The 18,311-nt window shown below is 42.3% G+C and overlaps 1 protein-coding gene across 8 annotated transcripts in view; it reads right to left on the bottom strand.

Annotated features, from left to right (window-relative positions):
• The window catches only part of SV2B (synaptic vesicle glycoprotein 2B), a 224,408-nt gene that overhangs the window by 76,035 nt on the left and 130,062 nt on the right, over positions 1-18,311 (bottom strand). For all 8 annotated transcript variants that reach the window (XM_057544560.1, XM_028164836.2, XM_057544562.1 and 5 more), the window contains one exon: positions 1,980-2,799. In XM_057544560.1, coding sequence (XP_057400543.1) covers positions 1,980-2,430 — 451 coding nt within the window. In that variant the 5' untranslated portion in view covers positions 2,431-2,799. The remainder of the gene's footprint in view (positions 1-1,979; positions 2,800-18,311) is intronic.

Genomic DNA, 18,311 nt, shown 5'->3' with positions numbered 1-18,311 from the left:
AATTAAGCAGGAATGGATAAAACCATTTGTGTGTGTGTGTGTGTGTGTTTGTGAGTAGTATATTTCACTTATCATAATTCAAGTTTCATCCATGTTTTAGCATGTGTCAGAATTTACTTCTTTAAGGCTGATTTTTTTGGGGGGCGTTTATATTCATTAGGGATATTGGCCCGTATTTTTCTTTTTTCTTTCTTTTAAAATTTTATTGAAGTATAGTTGATTTGCAGTGTTGTGTTAATTTCTTCTGTACAGGAAAGTGACTCAGTTATACATATATTCTTTTCATATTCTTTTCCATTACGGTTTGTCACAGGATATTGAATATTGTTCCCTGTGCTATACAGTAGGATTTTGTTGTTTATCCATCCTATATATAATAGTTTGCCTCTGCTAATCCCAAACTCCCATTCCTTCCCTCCCCTACTCCCCTTCCTTGGCAACCACAAGTCTGTTCTCTATATCTGTGAGTCTGTAAAACCATTTTTAAGAGCCTCCAGGGACAATTCTTTATGCAGATGTTTTCTTTATTTTATATCCCAATCTTATTTATTGTGGCTCTAAATCAGGGGCCAACAAACTATAGCCCATAAGCTAAATGCAGCCTACTGCCTTTTCTTGTAAATAAAGTTTTATTGGAACACAGTTGTGCCCATTAGTTTACAAATTGTCTATGGCTGCTTTTGTGCTAGAGGCAGAGTTGAGTAGTGGTGACAGAGGCCATCTGGAGCTTTAGAGAAAATGTTTGTCAATCCCTGCTCTAAAGCAGGCATTGGGACCAGAATGGCACAAAGTGTTTCATAGCAGGTATCTCTACCATAATCAAATAATTCTCTATGTTCGTTAATGCCTGTTTGTCCTACTTTATGTAAGTTCTTTGAGAGTCAAGGACTACATCTGCCTTGTTCAATATTTTCTCCCCAGGGCCTGAGCACAAAGACTAAAACATGGTACACAAGTAAGAAATATCTTTTGAGTGAAGGAACTAAGTTGCTAGATGGATTTTGAGTTCTTGTGGGTCATAACTACGTCTCTGTCTTGAGTAAGAACCTGACTCACAGTAAGTTCTCTGTAACTGTATATTTGCTAAACAATCAATTGCATGGACTCTGAATTTAGAGAATGAATATGTTTTGCAGGACATTTAATGACCAAGACTATTTTGTCTATATTTTGATGAATCTCTTCTATGCCACACTGTTTATGCCCATCCTCTCTCTAACTTCACAGAATCCTCTGTGCCGCAAGCCCTGATATCTGTTGTTTGGCTCTGGTGGTGCTAGTCTCATCAATGATTTGCAAAGCTGGTCCTCCATCCCATGGAATCCATCTGTGCTTCACAGCGTGATCCCCAACAGCCTGAAGGGGCTCTGTGGGTCGCTCAGCCCAGTATTCATTGCCAAGGCACACAGGCATTCAGCCCACTAACACTTATATACAAGAGAAACCAGGAGCGGATGCTATCAGGTTCTGGAAAGACATAGAGAGAAGGACTGAGTGGAAGAGACCTCTGGCTTGCCACACACAAACTGAATTTGTCATTTGGATATGGAAGATGGTTTAACACAAAAAAGAGAGAAATCAGACTCTCAAGGAGGCAACAAGACTTGGAAAAAAGAACATAACCTTTAAAAATTGTGAATCACTATGTTGTACACCCGTAACATACAATATTGTACATCAACTATACTTCAATTTTTAAAAAAAAAGACTTGGAAAGAAGAACTAAGAGCTTGGGACTCAGACAGATCTGGGTAGGCACCCAAGCTCCAATACTTACTAGCTTTGGAAACCTGTGCCTATTCATTTCTCTGAGATAAAAATACCTTAATGACAAAATGGATGTAAAATGATAGTGTTTCGAGGACACTATGATAGATTTAAGAGACCTAACAGTGCCAGGTGCTATACAAATTTTACTGCTCTTTCCCCTTCAGATTTTAATGCCACAAAGAGAATGATCTTTGAAAATTTCTACTTACCAAGCATTCCTTTCTTGGAACTAGACAGACACATGTCCTTCTCTGCACTGGGCAGGGCAAAACTCACCACAAACACTTCCACCCCATCAGCCATCAGGGCCAAACCCAAAACAAAAAAGAGGATCCACTGGAAGCGTCCGTGGCCACACTCATCAATGATGGTCTCATACTGGTGGGCCAGCTGCTCTTCCTCTTCCATCCTCTCAGCCATCAGGTCTGCCTGGCCCCGAAGACCATCCTCCCTGGAGGGCGCCATCTTGGTCTGCTTGGTCTTGATGTCATCTGGGTGAGGGATGCCCTGGTACTCGCCCTCATAGATCTCATCCTCCTCATCATGGCCTTCTGTAACATCACTCTGTGCATCTTCTTCTGGATTGGACTCATTACCACGATAATAGCCATCACTCTGGGCATAGCCCTCATAGTTGTCATGATATCTGTAGTCATCCATTCCTTGGTTCTGGGACTGCCTGCTTGCCTCTCGAGCTATATCCCTTGCACTGTGAAAGAGGTTTGGGCTGTTTCAATAACCATCATCCATTCTATGTACAGAGGTTTAAATGTAGACTTCTTGGGTGAACGTGACACCTGTATTCTTTCCCTTGGTCTCAAAGGCAACCTAAGTATCCATTTGCATTCAATGTCTATTGGAAGTCTTTGGAAAGTTTCAAATTCTGGTCTGGTCTCCTGCAGCAATCCAAAGGTATCGTGTTGGAGACGTTGATTAGAAATGGGTCCAGCTGTTCTCCTTGACAAAGAGCCTGCAGGACTTGGCAACTTGCTGACTGGCCTGGTTTGTTCTGCTACTGAAGGTTATACCCTGGAGTACAGAGAAAGGAAAGAGAAGAATGTTATGAAATGTGGAAATTCTGACAAAATACTCTCAGAATTAAACAAATATATTTGTTAGTGCCAGTGCTTCATGTATAATGTGGAGGAAATCTTGGTTAGACATCAGATTCATACCAAATGAATGAGCCTTAAACCAGTGAAAAAGAGCAGTGGTCAGAGAGGCCCTTGGAAGCATTGATTAACCCATGAAAGGGGTCAAGTCTTATACAAGAATGAAATATAAAGCAAGCAAGAGATTTTCAATACAAGACTATTTTGTGTTATGGGTTTTCTGTTAGAATAGATCAAGCTTTTGGCAATAGGGCAGGTTTATTACAGCTCAGCTTCTGTTATGAGGAGGCCAGCTTTTCTAACTTTGGCATGAAGTGGCTGTACAATTTTACATCTAGAAATGTATGGCAAAGAAATATCCAACACCATTTTTCCCAGGGCTCAGCTTACTTTTGAAACTCAGCATTGTGGTTCCAGGGCCACTCTGACCTTGTACTTGTCTTAAATAGGCAAGAATAGTTGCTAAAGACCCAGAGCCAGAGAGCTTGTGCCTGAAATTTGACTCTGCCACATAATGGCCATGTGATCATGCACATATTTTCCTGAGCCTCAATTTTCTCATCTGTAAGATGGAGATAACAATAGTACTTAACCCGTAAGGCTGTGCATAAAGTACTTAAAACAGTGCCTGACCTGCTTGGTAAACACTATTTAAGCATTGATGTTATTTTGCTCTTTTTTTTTCTAGCTCCAGTTCTGGAAACCAAGACCCAGTATTGTCAGAGCCAAGACCCTACCTTATATCCCAGTTCCAATCAGTGGGTCCATCTGTTGATTTCCATGCCCAGCAGACCCTGTCCTAATTACATCCCTAGAATCCCAGTTCTCACAAGGTCTGGAGTCACCATTTAACAATGTCTCCTGGGTACCAGAAACTGTGTTAAATGTGTCACATCCCTTATCCCTAATTCCTACAACAATCAGAAAAAGAAGGAAAATGTGTTTGCATCCTTATCTTACAGATAAAGAAACTGTGCCTCAGGTGGGGTTAGATCAAGGTCACAGAACCAGGACTCAACCAGGTCCACTGATCCTCAAAGTCAGTTCTTTCCATGGCTGTCATGCTTCCCAAATGCTGTTCCAAGGGCCTGTCACACTAGATCCCCCGGGGAGTTTAGAAAACAGATTCTAGAATGCATGCAGAGGGATTGGTTCAAGCTCAGAAATCTGAGTTTTCACACGGTTCCCCAAGTGGCTCTGAGGCCCAGCTTCTCACTGAGCAGCCCCCCGGGTGGAGGCCAGACCCCTCCCACACACCTTAACTCACTTCAACTCTCCCCACTGCCAGACCCTCGGACTAAGTTGGATGCTCAGATCTCTTCATCAGGGCTGCCAGAAATCCACTCCCCAGCTCAACCCACCTGCTGTCAAGTACATACTCGTTCCCTCAACCTTTCCAGGCCTCCCTGTCATACCCAAAACCCACATTGTCCTTTCACCAAGCTCAGCTGACGCCACCCCACAGCGGACTGGACACGCTCGCCCTCGCCGTGCCCACAGGGTATCCCTGGACCCCCTGCCCCACACCTGTCTGCCTGGCTCTCCTCACCCTCAGCCCTGGACAGACTCCAGCTCTGGAACTCATCTGACTCCGAAAACACAAGGGATATCTACTGGGGGATGCCAGACGCTAGTGGTTCTCAAACGCAGGGTGGGCCAGAGCCACTCAGGGCATGAGGGGCTCATTAGAAATGCAAATCCCAGCACCCCTCCCCCAAAGACTCTGAACCTGCAGAGTTGGGATGGGGCCTGGAAATCTGCAGCTTCCACAAACGTCATAAGGAATCCAGTGGACTACGCTTTGAGGAACAGTGAGGTAAAAAATCAGCAAGAAATATTTACTGAGAACTGATTCTCTCTTCATCCTTTCAGATTTTTCACCATACCCAGTAAATAAATTTGTGTTAAGCCATGCTGGCCTGAACCATGTCAAATTAATATTCTAAATCTGTTTTTATTATATGCATTTAGGACCACAGGAGGAATATAAATCACATGTAAACAGCATGAGAGCTTTGCAGAATGCTATAAAAAATGGAGAAAGAACACACCAACTGCCTGAGATCTGGTGTGTTATTTCCATCCTGGGGGTTCTGCAAAAATGTCATGAACTAAAAATGATAGATTTGCAATTCCAAAAGCACATGTGGGAAATACCACTCGGGACAAAGGTCCTGGGACTTGCTTTGTGGAAAGAAGCAGATCTTTGTCAAAACAAATTCTACTCATCTGATCCAGTTAAATGAACTGCTGTGAACGTCAGGTGTCGTGGTGTCGGGAAGATTCACTGTCAAGTGCTGTGGGTTTTTTTTCTTTTTCATTGAGAAATGCCAACTCATTTTTTCAGCAAAGTATTTTCTAGAGAGTACAGCTATTAATCTGTTATGGGTTGAATTGGGACCCCTCCCCCCTAAAAAAAAAGGTATATTGAAACCCTAACTTCCAGTACCTCATAATGTGACCTTATTTGTAACTACGTCTTTATAAGGGTAATCAAGTTAAAATGAGATCATTAGGGTGGGCTCTAATCCAATATGACTGGTGACTTATAAAAAGGGGAAATTTGGATGCAGAGACAGACACACATAGAGAAAAGACGATGTGGAGACACAGGGAGGGTACCACTGACAAGACAAGGGATGTCTGAGGCCACCAGAAGCAAGGAGAGAGGCCTGGAACAGATTCTCCTTCACAGCCCTCGGAAAGAATCAACTCTCATCAGGTTCAATCAAAACCAACACCTTGCCTTTGGATTTCTAGCCTTCACAACTGTGAGATGATACATTTCTTTCTTTAAGCCACCCAGTTTGTACTCCTTTGTTATGGCAGCACCAGGAAACTCATATATTCAAAAACATCAGCAAGTCTAATGATTATCAGCTAAACAGCAATAATAAAACAACCAGAAGAGCAGCTGTTAACTGCGGACTAATATGAGCAGGTTACAAGCATTACCTCATTTATCCTCGCAGCCAATAGTGAAGCAACGTTATTCTCTCCATTTCACAGATGAGGAAACTGAGGGCTAAGAGGGTTAAAGAATGTGCCCAATGTAACACAGAGAATCAACTTCAGGGCTTGGATTTGAAGCCAGCTTCAAAGAGAATGTTAGGGCTGATGTACAGTGGAAGAAACTTAGGAGCCCAAGGAGACAAGTCAGGGTCATACAAGGAGCTGCCTGCAGAGCTAGGACTGACATTGGGCTTCTGACTCCCAGGTTCAAGTTTGTTTGCCCATCCTCAACATACATTCCCCAGGATCTTTGGTGTTTAAGGCATCGTATTAGTTATGACATGACTTGATCCCCATTCTCAAGAGGTCTACCCCTCATGAGAGAGTCAAACAACACAAAGCATCATGCAATCATAAAAATTAAATGTTAATATTAACTCTCACTAATATTATCTTTCATTTATTGAGTACTTGCCCTGTGGCTTTGAGCCAAGTACAATGCTAAGTTTATCGTGTGCTCTAAATATTCCAACTGGGACAAGAACCCTATGAGGCAGGGGCTGTTTTTATACTCAGTTTACAATAAACAAGACTGAGGCTGAAGAGGTTGGACAGATGACCAGGGTCACAGGTGGTAGGTTCTCCGAGGAGGTTCAGGGAAGGGAAGGATCACTATGAGCTGAGTTCTGCTGAAATAGCATCTTAGAGGTCGGGGGATTTCCAAGGGCAGGAAAGGGCTCAGAGAAGCAAACAACAGAGAGGAGGGCACTACAGGCTGGAGAACAGGGAGAAGCAAAGGCACTGAGGTAGGAATGGCTTCACTTGTTTTGGCAGCAATGAAGCATCTGCCCACAGCAGAGGATCCAAGAAGGGGCGATTATGGGAGATAGACTGGGGAGGGAAATAGCAATCAGTCTGAATGCCCTGCTCAGAGACTGAGAATTTTCCTTTGAGCAAGGGAAGCCCTGAAGTTGTCGTTGAAGTGGGTAAAGTAGCGTGTCATGCACAGCAGGGATCTGGAAAGATCTTCCTGGTGGGAATGTGTGTCCTGGTTTTTAAGTGAAAACCTAGAGACAACGAAACCAGGTAGAAGTTTTCGTGTGTGTGTGTGTGCGCGCACGTGTGTGAATAATCCAGAGGTGAGGTTAGACCTGGACAAAGGTGGTGGCCTCGGGACAGGAAGAGAAGGACGAACACAAGGGGCCTTACAGGGGAGAACAAGTGATGTATTTCCTGTCGGGTGAGAGGAAGCAGCGAGGGTATCTAGGACGATGATGACTCTAGGGAGGTAAATCCTGGGCTGGAAATCTTTCCAGCATCCTACAATTGCCGTGTAACTTAGACAGACAGGGACTTCCCTGGTGGTCCAGTGGGTGAGACTCCGCGCTCCCAATGCAGGGGGGCCGGGTTCGATTCCAGGTTGGGGAACTAGATCCCGAATACATGCCGCAACCCAGAAGTCTGCATGCTGCAACTGAAGATATTGCATGCCGCAACGAAGATGCCTCATGCTGCAACTGAGACCTGGTGCAGCCAAAATAAATAAATTAAAAAAAGAAAGAGAGACAAGTCTTTCTTCAGGCTGATCTGCCTTTTTGGAGGGTGGTAGGCTATATAGCAGAGTGGTTCAAGAACACAACCCCTAGTGTTAAGGCCCCAGGTTCAAATCCTGACTCTGCCACTTCCTGCTACCTGTGTGCAAGCTACTGGCGACTCTGTGCCTCAGTTTCTTCACCTGTAAAATGGTTGTAATACTAGTACTTATGCTGAGGATTTGGGAAGATAATCCATGAAGAGTGCTTAGCACAGTGCCTGGCACGGATGTGATCAATATATAAATTTGATTTTTTATTATGATTGTTGTTGTTGTTATGATTATTATCTGAGGATTGATAAGGAAAATGTAGCCAGGATCTCAGCTTGAGCCTTGCCTAACTCCACTTGAGACCTGGGGCCCATCTGGACTGGGCTGGGGAACAAAACACAGAGAAAAACAAACTGACATTTAGTTATTCATGAAAACCACTGCTTCTCCAAAATGACCCAGCACAAATCTCTTAAGCATCCTCTAACTCTTACATTCTGTTAACCTCTGCGTCTATGCTATCTGATTCAAAATCATCGCGTGGTAAACACTTGTTCATGATTATATAACACATAGAACAAAGCTAAAAATAATGTTATAATCAAATGATGTAATGCTTCTCAAAATGTGTTCTGCAGAACATTAGGCCTTTTAATATGCTCATTTAAGAGGAAAAAAAGAATTTCAAGAGCAAATAAGTTTAGGAAATGTTGCATACTCTATTCACCATTTTCTTTCAGAGATTCATAATGCACATGGCTATGTTAAAAGCTGTGAGAAGACCTGAATAAAAACCTATTTCACATCACAATGAGCTACCACCACACACCCATCAGAATAGTTACAATCAATAGACAGACGATAGCAAGTGCTAACTAGGATATTATGAACTAGAACCCTCATACACTGTTGGTAAGAATAAGAAATGGTTCAGCCACTTTGGAAAACAGTTCAGCACTTTCTTAAAATGTTAAACATACACTTACCAAACAATTCCAACCTAAGAGAAATAAAAACATATGCCCACACAAAGACTAATATGTGAATGTAAATAACAACATAATTTACAATAGCCCCAAACTGAGAACAATACAAATGTCCATCAACTAATGAATGGATGAACAAAAGGTGGTATATCCATGCAATGGAAGAATAACCAGCAAGAAAAAGGAACAAACTACCGGTGCATACTACAACATGGAGGAACCTCAGAACCATTACACCAAGTAAAAGAAGGCAAACACAAAAGACCATGTAGCGTATGACTCCATTATATGAAATTCTCCAGAACAGGCAAATCCATAGAGACAGAAAGCAGGTAAGTGGTTGCCTAGGGCCAGGGTGGGAGCGGCGAGCGACTGTAAGTAAATTCGAGGAAAGTTGAGCCAGAGAAGTGTTGTGAGTGTTCTAAAACTGGATTATAGTGATGGTTGTTGCACAACTCTATAAATTTACTAAAAATCATTTACTCTAATGAGTGGATTTTATGCCATGTATATTTTAATAATAAATTATTATTTTAAATGATTTTATAATTTATATTATATAATAAAGCTGCTCTTCTTCCCCTCTTTCTTCCCCCTAAAATCTATTTAACTGGTAGAAACCAGTGTTACCAGTGATTATGGACCTCTTTTTCCTTGGAACCCGTATTAACACTAGGCTTTTCTAAATAGTGAAGTACTGATTTAGAGCCTAAGCTTTATTCATCCTAGGATTTTGTCATGTCTTGAAAGCCCATTTGGCAAGCATCACGGAGTCTGTTTGCATGCAGGACCCATTAGAAGTGAGAATTAGGGAAAACAGCCTGGTCGTAGCCCAATGGGCCACAGGTGGAGGGAAAGATAATTCTGAGATTTTCCACCAGATTCAATCAAATCTTGGTGGTATATCAAGAGCCCAGAATGTGGCAAGTTGGGTGCAAATAATAATGGAAGATGGTCCCCTTAGCAAAGATGCCAGTAGACTCAGACCCACCCCTAGAAAGCTGAGCACACTCATTGGCCTCCTTGGCAGGAGTCAGTAGCAGCTGTGCCTTCAGCTGCAATTGGCCTTGATGAGACATTCACCCCAAAGAGTCAGGGCAGAAGAACATGGCAGATAACCTACACTTAGAAAGACTAGTGCACCAACACAGGAGATGGCCCTGGGTACTCCTGAAACTATTTGGCAGGAATTAAGGGGGAACTGAGGCATAGAGGGGCAAAGCCTGAGAAAATCGTATTTAGAACCTTAGTGTAATTCTATTTCACATGAACAAGAGATAGGAAGGTCAGCACACTCAGACAGGCACTAATGAGATAGCCAATGTGTCAGTTAGCTTTGCAGACACCTCTTACTTCAGTTCCCATCCTAATTGTGCAGGTCATGCCAATAATGAGTCCAAAGAGAGAACAAGAGGGCTCAGTACAACATATTGTCAGTTGTTTAAGAGAAAGACCGCTGGACCACTAGATAGAGGGTGTGAACTATAGCCCTATGCCTGCCATCGAGTCAGGGTGGGACCCTGGATGCCGCCCTCAGTTCCATGCGTCTAAATGACAGGCTGTACTGGATGACTTCTTAAGGTCCTTTCCAGCTCTCTGATTCAATATTTTCTTCTATATCTGTGGCAATGCTTTGAACCATCTAAGTAATATATAAAACATTATTATTATTATTATTGTTGCTTTAATATCTGGGATAGTGTCCATTTTAAGCTAAGAGCAACAATTTCCAAACTGATTAACCATTTTCTGGCAATGCGATGACTCTTTATTCTTAAACATTTAGAATTACTTCAAGAGGTCCCATGGCATTCTGCACATATCTCTATAATCACATTAAACTGTAACCGTTTATGTGTCTCTCTGCCAGGAGATTGTGAGCAATTCTAGGATAGGTAAAACATGGGATTTTACTAATTTTTTAATCTCTAGAACCAAATACAGAGTCTTTAAACACAGAAGGTCCTTGAAAATGCTTGCTCAATAAAGGAGGTTAATAGTTATTCAGTGCCTGCTTGAAAGCAAGTCAAAATGGCACCTGGGCCAGAGTGCCTCTGCCCTGGCTGTAAATAGACCAATTGGTTTCCCTTTATTTACCAAAAAAAAGTCGGATCAGCTGACATCCTGAAGACGCCACCTTTTACAAGGAGTCATTCACTCTTTTACTTCCCTATTGGCCTTTCATGGACACCGAGGTCCCGGCTTGGTGCAATGGCCCTAAGGACTACCTGAGTTATTTGTTATCAACTTTCAGACTGTAAAATATGTTTTAACCACCTGCTATGCTTCCTGAAATACACTGCTTGATGTTTCTGGGCTAGGTTACATCTACCGTGAGCCGAAAATAACAAGGCTTAATCTGGCTAGTATTGGAAGATGTGTTCTCTGAGGCTTCCAACCTCAGATGTCCCACTTAAAACAGTGTGGGCTCATTAGTGTGACATTAAAAGTACTTCTCTCTTCTTAGCTGAATCACCCAGCTGTTCTATTGTGTTAAAACAGAAAGCCAGTTTCCAAGGTGTATTGGTTATTAAACAAGAACCAAACTACATTATCTTTTTGTTGGAGGAAAAAACAAATACTTTAAAGGAATGCCAGCCTTAACTTGACTGTTCAGAATGGTTCTTTATTTTAAAATACAAAAGCAAAATAACAATTTATGGAGAAGTACATCAATCAAAGCATCATTTAGAACACCAAGCCCAGAAAACAACCCATATGTTAAGTAATAGGGGCTAGGTAAATGCAGCTTATACATACTTATATAGTTAAATATTATGGGTTTTGAACGACTTATCAAGAAAAAAAATGATCACACTATAATAGTAGGTGAAAATATAGGTAAATCATATATTTACATCATTATACCAATAGTTTCTGCAATATTATATATCGTAAATATGTATTTATTTATACTACACAAATATATATGGTGGGGTGATCTGTTAAGGTGTTAATGTTGACCTAGTAATCCCTGAAATGCTAACTTTCTCCCTCTCTGATCCTCTGTGTTCTAAAGCCAGGTCAGGGTTTTTCACAGTGTGGTCCTCAAATCACCTACAGGGGGATCACTCGGTGCCAATTAAACACAGATTCTTGGACCCCATTCCAAACCTTCTGACACAGAAGGGGGAAAGAAATCTGTTTCATTAGCAAGCTCTCCAGGTGATTCTTGTGATTACTCAAAGTCAAGAACTTCTGGTTGATGCTCTTCTTACCCCAAGAAGCAGTTAATTTCTTTTTTTTTTTTAACATCTTTATTGGAGTGTAATTGCTTTACAATGGTGTGTTAGTTTCTGCTTTAAAACAAAGTGAATCAGCTATACGTATACATATATCCCCATATCTCTTCCCTCTTGCATCTCCCTCCCACCCTCCCTATCCCACCCCTCTAGGTGGTCACAAAGCACAGAGCTGATCTCCCTGTGCTATGTGGCTGCTTCCCACCAGCTATCCGTTTTACATTTGGTAGTGTATATAGGTCCATGCCACTCTCTCATTTCGTCCCAGCTTACCCTTCCCCCTCCCCGTGTCCTCAAGTCCATTCTCTACATCTGCCTCTTTATTCCTGTCCTGCCCCTGGGTTCTTCAGAACCATTTTTTTTTTTTTTTTTTAAGATTCCATATATATGTGTTAGCATGAGACCCTTGTTGCTGCTCCTGGGACTGCAGGGTAAATAGCGTCCATGGGCACCCACAGCCTGTACTTCATCCAGAGTGCTGCCTGCAGGAGGGACAGGGTTCTGTCTTCTCTCAGGGAACTCACACCCCCCTTCTCTAGCTTGAAAAAAACAAAACAAAACAAAGCAGTTAATTTCTTTGTGATTCAAGGGCAAATCCAAAGAAGCCCTCCACCAAGTCTTCAGACAATTAGACCCTTCCAGGAGCTAAGCTAGAAGGGAAGGGGAAGAGGAGCTGGTGCTTTGACTTGTAGGGGAGGTACCCAAGCCCTGAGAGAGGGGGACTCGTAGGTGGCAGAAAGCCTGTTCCCATAGGCAGCACTGAGTAGCAGAAAGAACCAGAACCACTGTGGCTACAGCCATGGACCAAGAGCCAAACATCCCTGCCATTTGGGGGACCACTTAGTGGTCCAATGGAGTGAGAAAGGGAGCCCTTAAAAAAAACCTGATAATTGCCATCTTATCAACTCTACTGTAATTTGATTATGAAAAATATTTTTAATGGTATTTCTTGCCTAGCAGTGATATTGTAAAGCAAATTCTTGCCCCCTGTGTATATCTGCAGATTCCAGTTCTTCTCCCTACAAGCTCTGAGAATCTGAGCAAGCTGTTCAACCTTCAAGCTTCGGTTTCCTCATGTGTGAAATGAAGAGAATATGGGTTCCTATTCATTGGGTTGTTATGAGAATTAAATGAGTTAATATGTTCAAAAAGCTCAGTACAGTGCCTATCGCCAAGGAAGAGCTCAATAAAAATAGCTATTATTATATAAATGAATAACACACAGGATATGCATTTCTACATACACACTAACCTCTGTAGCAATGCCTAACAGAGCCAGAAGGACAATAAGAGCCTTTGCCTCATCCCACAAGCAGCAAATCTGCAGCCTTTGAGGTACGGTTCTCTAGATTTTTAGCATCCCAATCTGCTGGAGCCCCGCCCTGAATCCCTACCCCTGGGCCAGTGTCCTGACCACCTCTCCCCATCACTCTGTATCAGCTCCTCTCTCTGGAGACCCCGACCCTGACAAACATCCCTGTAATCACCAGATACTTTGCTCCTGTTGGGGTTCAAGGTGGGCCCCCCAAAATACACCACAATGGCAAATTGATTACTTAGAATTACAGTTACTTAAGAAACAGCCAATGCTGGGGGGTCACTCTGACCCTCCTTTCTATCCCTCTGAAAAGAGGAAATAAATCTCTCATGTAAAAGGTACACTCCCTATATCTGGAGGTAGAAGAATACCCTTATTGCCAGAGACAGGGAATTCAGGCTGAGAAGCCTACGTAAACAAACCTTGTCACTTCTTTAATTTACTACCCCAAGCCCAAACTCTAGATTCGTCACTAATTGAGCACCCAAAACCTAAGTCTTTTTGTCCTGTAAATTCCTCACAAATGCATTGTTTCCTTGTCTAAGAAGTATAAAGGCCGCCTGCTTTGGCCACTTCTTAGGTCTCATTTCTACCAGACCCCCTTATGCACAAATTAAAATTTGTTTCTTTTTTTCCTGTTCATCTGTCGTGTGTCACTTTTATTATTAGTCCAGCCACAAGGACTCAAGAGGGATTGAGGGGGAAATTTCCCCTTCCCCGACACTCCCAAATGACTGATGCCAAAGCCAATTTCCCAGAATGGGTGATGCTACATTTCTTGGCATCTGACATGATTTCAAGAGATGTTCGAGCATTGCATTAAATAACATAAAGAAAAAGTGCATTTTTAATGTTCTTTCAATCCCTTTTGATTGTCAAAGGAAAAGTCTCCTTTGGGGGGCCAGCACAGCCCTACCTCCTACTTGCTAACTTGCTCACTGCCCTTTTTAACGAAGTGAAAGCAAGCCTTAGATTCAGAGCTTTTAGCAAGGCACGGTATCTGGCTAAACATCAACAACATAACATTGTATTGTTTTCACTGTGTTTGTTTTTATAGTTACCCTATATTTACAAGAGTGGTATAGTTTCCTTCCTAAATAAATGTATTCCTTTAATAAGAGTGAGTTGATTATTCTTTAAAAATTAAGTAAGAGTATGATCTTTGCCAGGGATATGGTAAAAATCTTGAGGATCATGCATGAATGATGCAAGGTTGACAAATACCACCGAGACAGAAAACACTGCCTTCAAGGTAGAATGAAAGCAACATTTTCTTATCTGAGTACTTCAGATTTATCATCTCATTTCAACTTCACCACACTATGAGATAGTTATGAAACGGAGCAGGACCCTATAGTCATTCCCCTCTGTCCTCTGCCTGCCTTTTGCCTGTGGAAAAACTTTAACCAAAAAATAAGTATAATCAGAGAAGTGAGAAAATGCAGAAACAAAGGAAAACAGTAGAAGGAGACCAAATAATAGTTTAGTCATGAAGCAAACTCAAGGACCTTTAGTTCCTCCTCAAGGGCTATAGATACTATTCTGAGCCATATCCTGTGAGCTGTCTTGTAGATACTGAAACTCCCACCAGGTGGAAGAAGTTAGCTACATGATGACCAGACCGTAGCCATGACATAAACTGCCACAATTCCGAGAACTGGCCTCAAAGAAATGGAACAAACCAACCCTGGAACTGAAGACTAACTGTACTTAAAATAATCAGGATGACGCTGGTCAGACCACTGATGACCAATTTCAAGATGACTACCAGAGCTGACTGTGCTGTTTCTACATGTAGCCCCTCCCTCTGCCTATAAAAGCTCTTGCGCCCTGGTTGTCAGCGGGGGACGGAGGGGGGTAGTCGGCCTTTGGACAGGAGTCCGCCCTCCCCATCCCCGCAGTTGCTGGCCTCCAAAATAAAGCAAACTTTCCTTTCCACCAACCTTGCCTCTTCATTGGCTTTTGAGCAGCAAGCAGCCGGATCCCACTTTCGGTTATAGTTATGCTTGTTTCTCTATTCCATAGATAAGAAAACAGACTCAGAGAGGTCAAGTCACTTGCCAGGGTCACACAGCTAGTAAGTTTGAGAGTCAGGATTCAAACTCTCCATCTTTACTAAGCTTCCTCCCCCACACCCTTATTGCCTCTCCTGCTGCCAGATGGGTACCTCTCAGAAACCAATGCTAGCTTGAAGAAAAATTAAATTTTGACTACCACTGAGAGGGCCTGGCTGCCAGATAACACAGACCCTCCAAACCAGGCCCTGGGATCCTCTATTCCTCCACAATCCCACTTTACCTTACAATCAAATACACCCAACAAAGACTGTATACTGTAAGCAACAACTGAAAACATCCCTGTGTGTTCACTTGGGAACAGATGTGCCCTAAGTAAATTCACAGATTGACAAAATTACACAGCAAATTTGGGTAACATAGGGGCAGAAAAGTGTTCTCTTCTTCCCTAGGTTCTTTGGCTGCCCTAATAGTTAAATTGCCATAGTACAAGTGAACAGGAGAAAAACAGATTTAACTTTATACATACAGGAGTCTCAAAAAAATACGAGACTCAAAGAGATGACTAACACAGGCAGCTTTTATACCTTTTAGACAAAGAAACAACAAATTTATGAAGAATTGCCAAGACAAAGGGGATTGGACTTCGGGTAGTAAATTAGTAAAGAAGTAATAAGGTTCCTTTATACAACCTTCTTGGCTCTAAATTCCCTATCTCTGGTGACACGGATGCTCTCTACTTTCCTGTTACAGGGTAGGTACCTTTCATGTGGGAGATTTATTTCCTGCTTTCAGGGGAACAAAGGAAGATCGTAGTGTTCTTCTTGTACCGGCTATTTTCTTAAGTAACTTTAATTCAAAATAATCAATATGCCAAAGTGGCATCTTTTGGCTTGGCATATTCTGCTTCCTTTCAGTAACGTCAGATTTTCTAATGATGGGATCTCCATGGAGGCCAGTGAGTCCAGAGGACGTTAAGGGGGACTTTGGGAGGATAGCTGGAGATATATGTGGAAAGGAAGGTAGAGCCAGATTAGAAAGGACCTTGAGTGACAACAGAGGGTGTTGAACTCATTGACACCTTGAAGTCTGAGGAGTGAAGAAGCACAGGTGCATTTTAGACTAACCTGGAGGAAAGGAAAGGCATGGGGTCAAGCTTTTTGCTTTTTGGAAAATTCTTGTTTCGTTTTTTTTCTGAGAAGCAATATTTCCTCTGGAACGAAAAGTAAGAGCTATTAAAATGGAGCCCTTTGTGCTGCCCACATCTACCTGGAAACTCATAGAACACAGCACAGGCTTATCTAAGGGAACATTTAAAGATCGGTCCCACTGCTGGTGGACTTCCATCTCCCAGAGCAAGAAGAGATATTAGAACCTGCTGGGCATTTCAAATACACTTTACTTTCCTTCTCAAAATAGATTTGATTCAAAAATAGTTCTACTGGTTGAAAGTGCAGCTTAAAGATAAGAAACAAATCATTTAGAGCGCTATACCAATAACAGAATTGAATATAAGTTTGAAGACTGCAGTGGCCATCATCAAGAAAGCCAAGCACCCAGGACCCCCTTCTTGTGTGGTTTACAGATTTTGCCCGCTGAGCCTATTAGATTTTACGTCTTGACACTATGCCAAAGAAATAAGGTCAGGAGACAAGCCTTCATCCAACTGACACTGCCTCACAGCATCCCTCACCTGAATCACCCCAACACGGTCAGCCCACTTCCTCACAGCCTAACATCTCCTAGTGGTTTCTTCAAACCACTGTCCTCAAATTTGGCCTTGAAGGACCCTCGCTAAACAATGCCCACTCCACCTCCCCAGCTGTATTTTCTCCTTTTCTGATAACTCCTCTTAGGAGACTAGCCTTACTGAATTGTCATCATTATATTCACTCATGTATTCCATAAATACTTTGGGGGGAGGCATACCAACTACACAGCAGGTCCTGTATCAGGTGCTGGGGACACCAAGGGGAATATAACAAGCTCCTGCCCTCATGTCCCTTATAGTCTAGTTCATAGACATTTTACTAAACCTAAGAACAACAGATTTCTGTAAGGAGAGGGTCCTTTCTTCACACGTAAGATAGTCTCCATCTTCTGGTGCCTTACAATCTTTAGAAGTAGATCCCCAAAACTAAAAATACAGAACTGGCATTAAACTTAAATTGTTTGATACTCCACTGGGGGAGGGGGCATTGGTTGAAAATTTGGGTCTCTTCCTAAAAGACTAAAAACTTTGTGGATACAGATCTATGAGGAAAATGAAGAGTGGCATGGACAGATTAACATAGTTGATATCCAGGAGGATCCAAGACCTTCCCATCGTGCCCCAAAGGCAAGTCTGAGGACCATTGACAGGGCTGAAGGAATTCTTCTTCATGTCTTTATTTACCTCTTCTCTCATCTTAGCCCTCGTCCATTTTTTTTCTTAAAAGGAGCCTGCTCTTCTACCATATGATCCTGCAATCCCACTCCTGGGCATATATCCAGAGAAAAACATGGTCTGAAAGGATACATGCACCCCAATGTTCATTGCAGCACTGTTTACAATAGCCAGGACATGGAAGCAACCTAACTGTCCATTGACAGATGAATGGATAAAGAAGACTTGGCACATATACACAATAGGATATTACTCAGCCATTAAAAAGAATGAAATAATGCCATTTGCAGCAATATGGATGGACCTAGAGATTGACCTACTGAGTGAAGTAAGTCAGACAGAGAAAGAGAAATATTGTATGTTATGCTTATATGCGGAATCTAAAAAGAAATGATACAAATGAACTTATTTACAAAACAGAAACAGACTCACAGACTTAGAGAAAGAACTTATGGTTACGGGAAGTGGGGGAAGGATGTGGGAAGGGGATAGTTAGGGAGTTTGGGACTGACATGTACACACTGCTGTATTTAAAATGGAAAACCAACAAGGACCTACTGTACAGCACAGGGAACTCTGCTCAACATTCTGTAATAAACTAAATGGGAAAAGAATTTGAAAAAGATTAGATACAGGTATATGTATAACTGAATCACTTTGCTGGGCACCTGAAACTAACACAACATTGTTAATCAACTATGCTCCAATATAAAATAACAAGTTAAAAAAATCCAAAAAACTAGCCTGTTCTTTGCCACATTCCAGCCTTGCAATAACCCAGCCATGGAAACGTCCCTCCTCTAGGGTTGCTTGCAGGTGGCAGCTTCTGCAGCTCAGGCCTATGGACTTACCACACGCTGCTCAGCTAGGGGTCCCTGATTTCTGCTGCCCAGTTATGGCTCCACCCTGCATCCCATCAGCCTGCCTCTCTCCTGGCCCCTGGAA

Source organism: Balaenoptera acutorostrata, chromosome 3, assembly GCF_949987535.1.
Source record: "Balaenoptera acutorostrata chromosome 3, mBalAcu1.1, whole genome shotgun sequence".
NCBI lineage: Eukaryota > Metazoa > Chordata > Mammalia > Artiodactyla > Balaenopteridae > Balaenoptera > Balaenoptera acutorostrata.
Note: the sequence above shows the minus strand (reverse complement) of the source record. Positions and strands in the feature narration are given on the sequence as shown.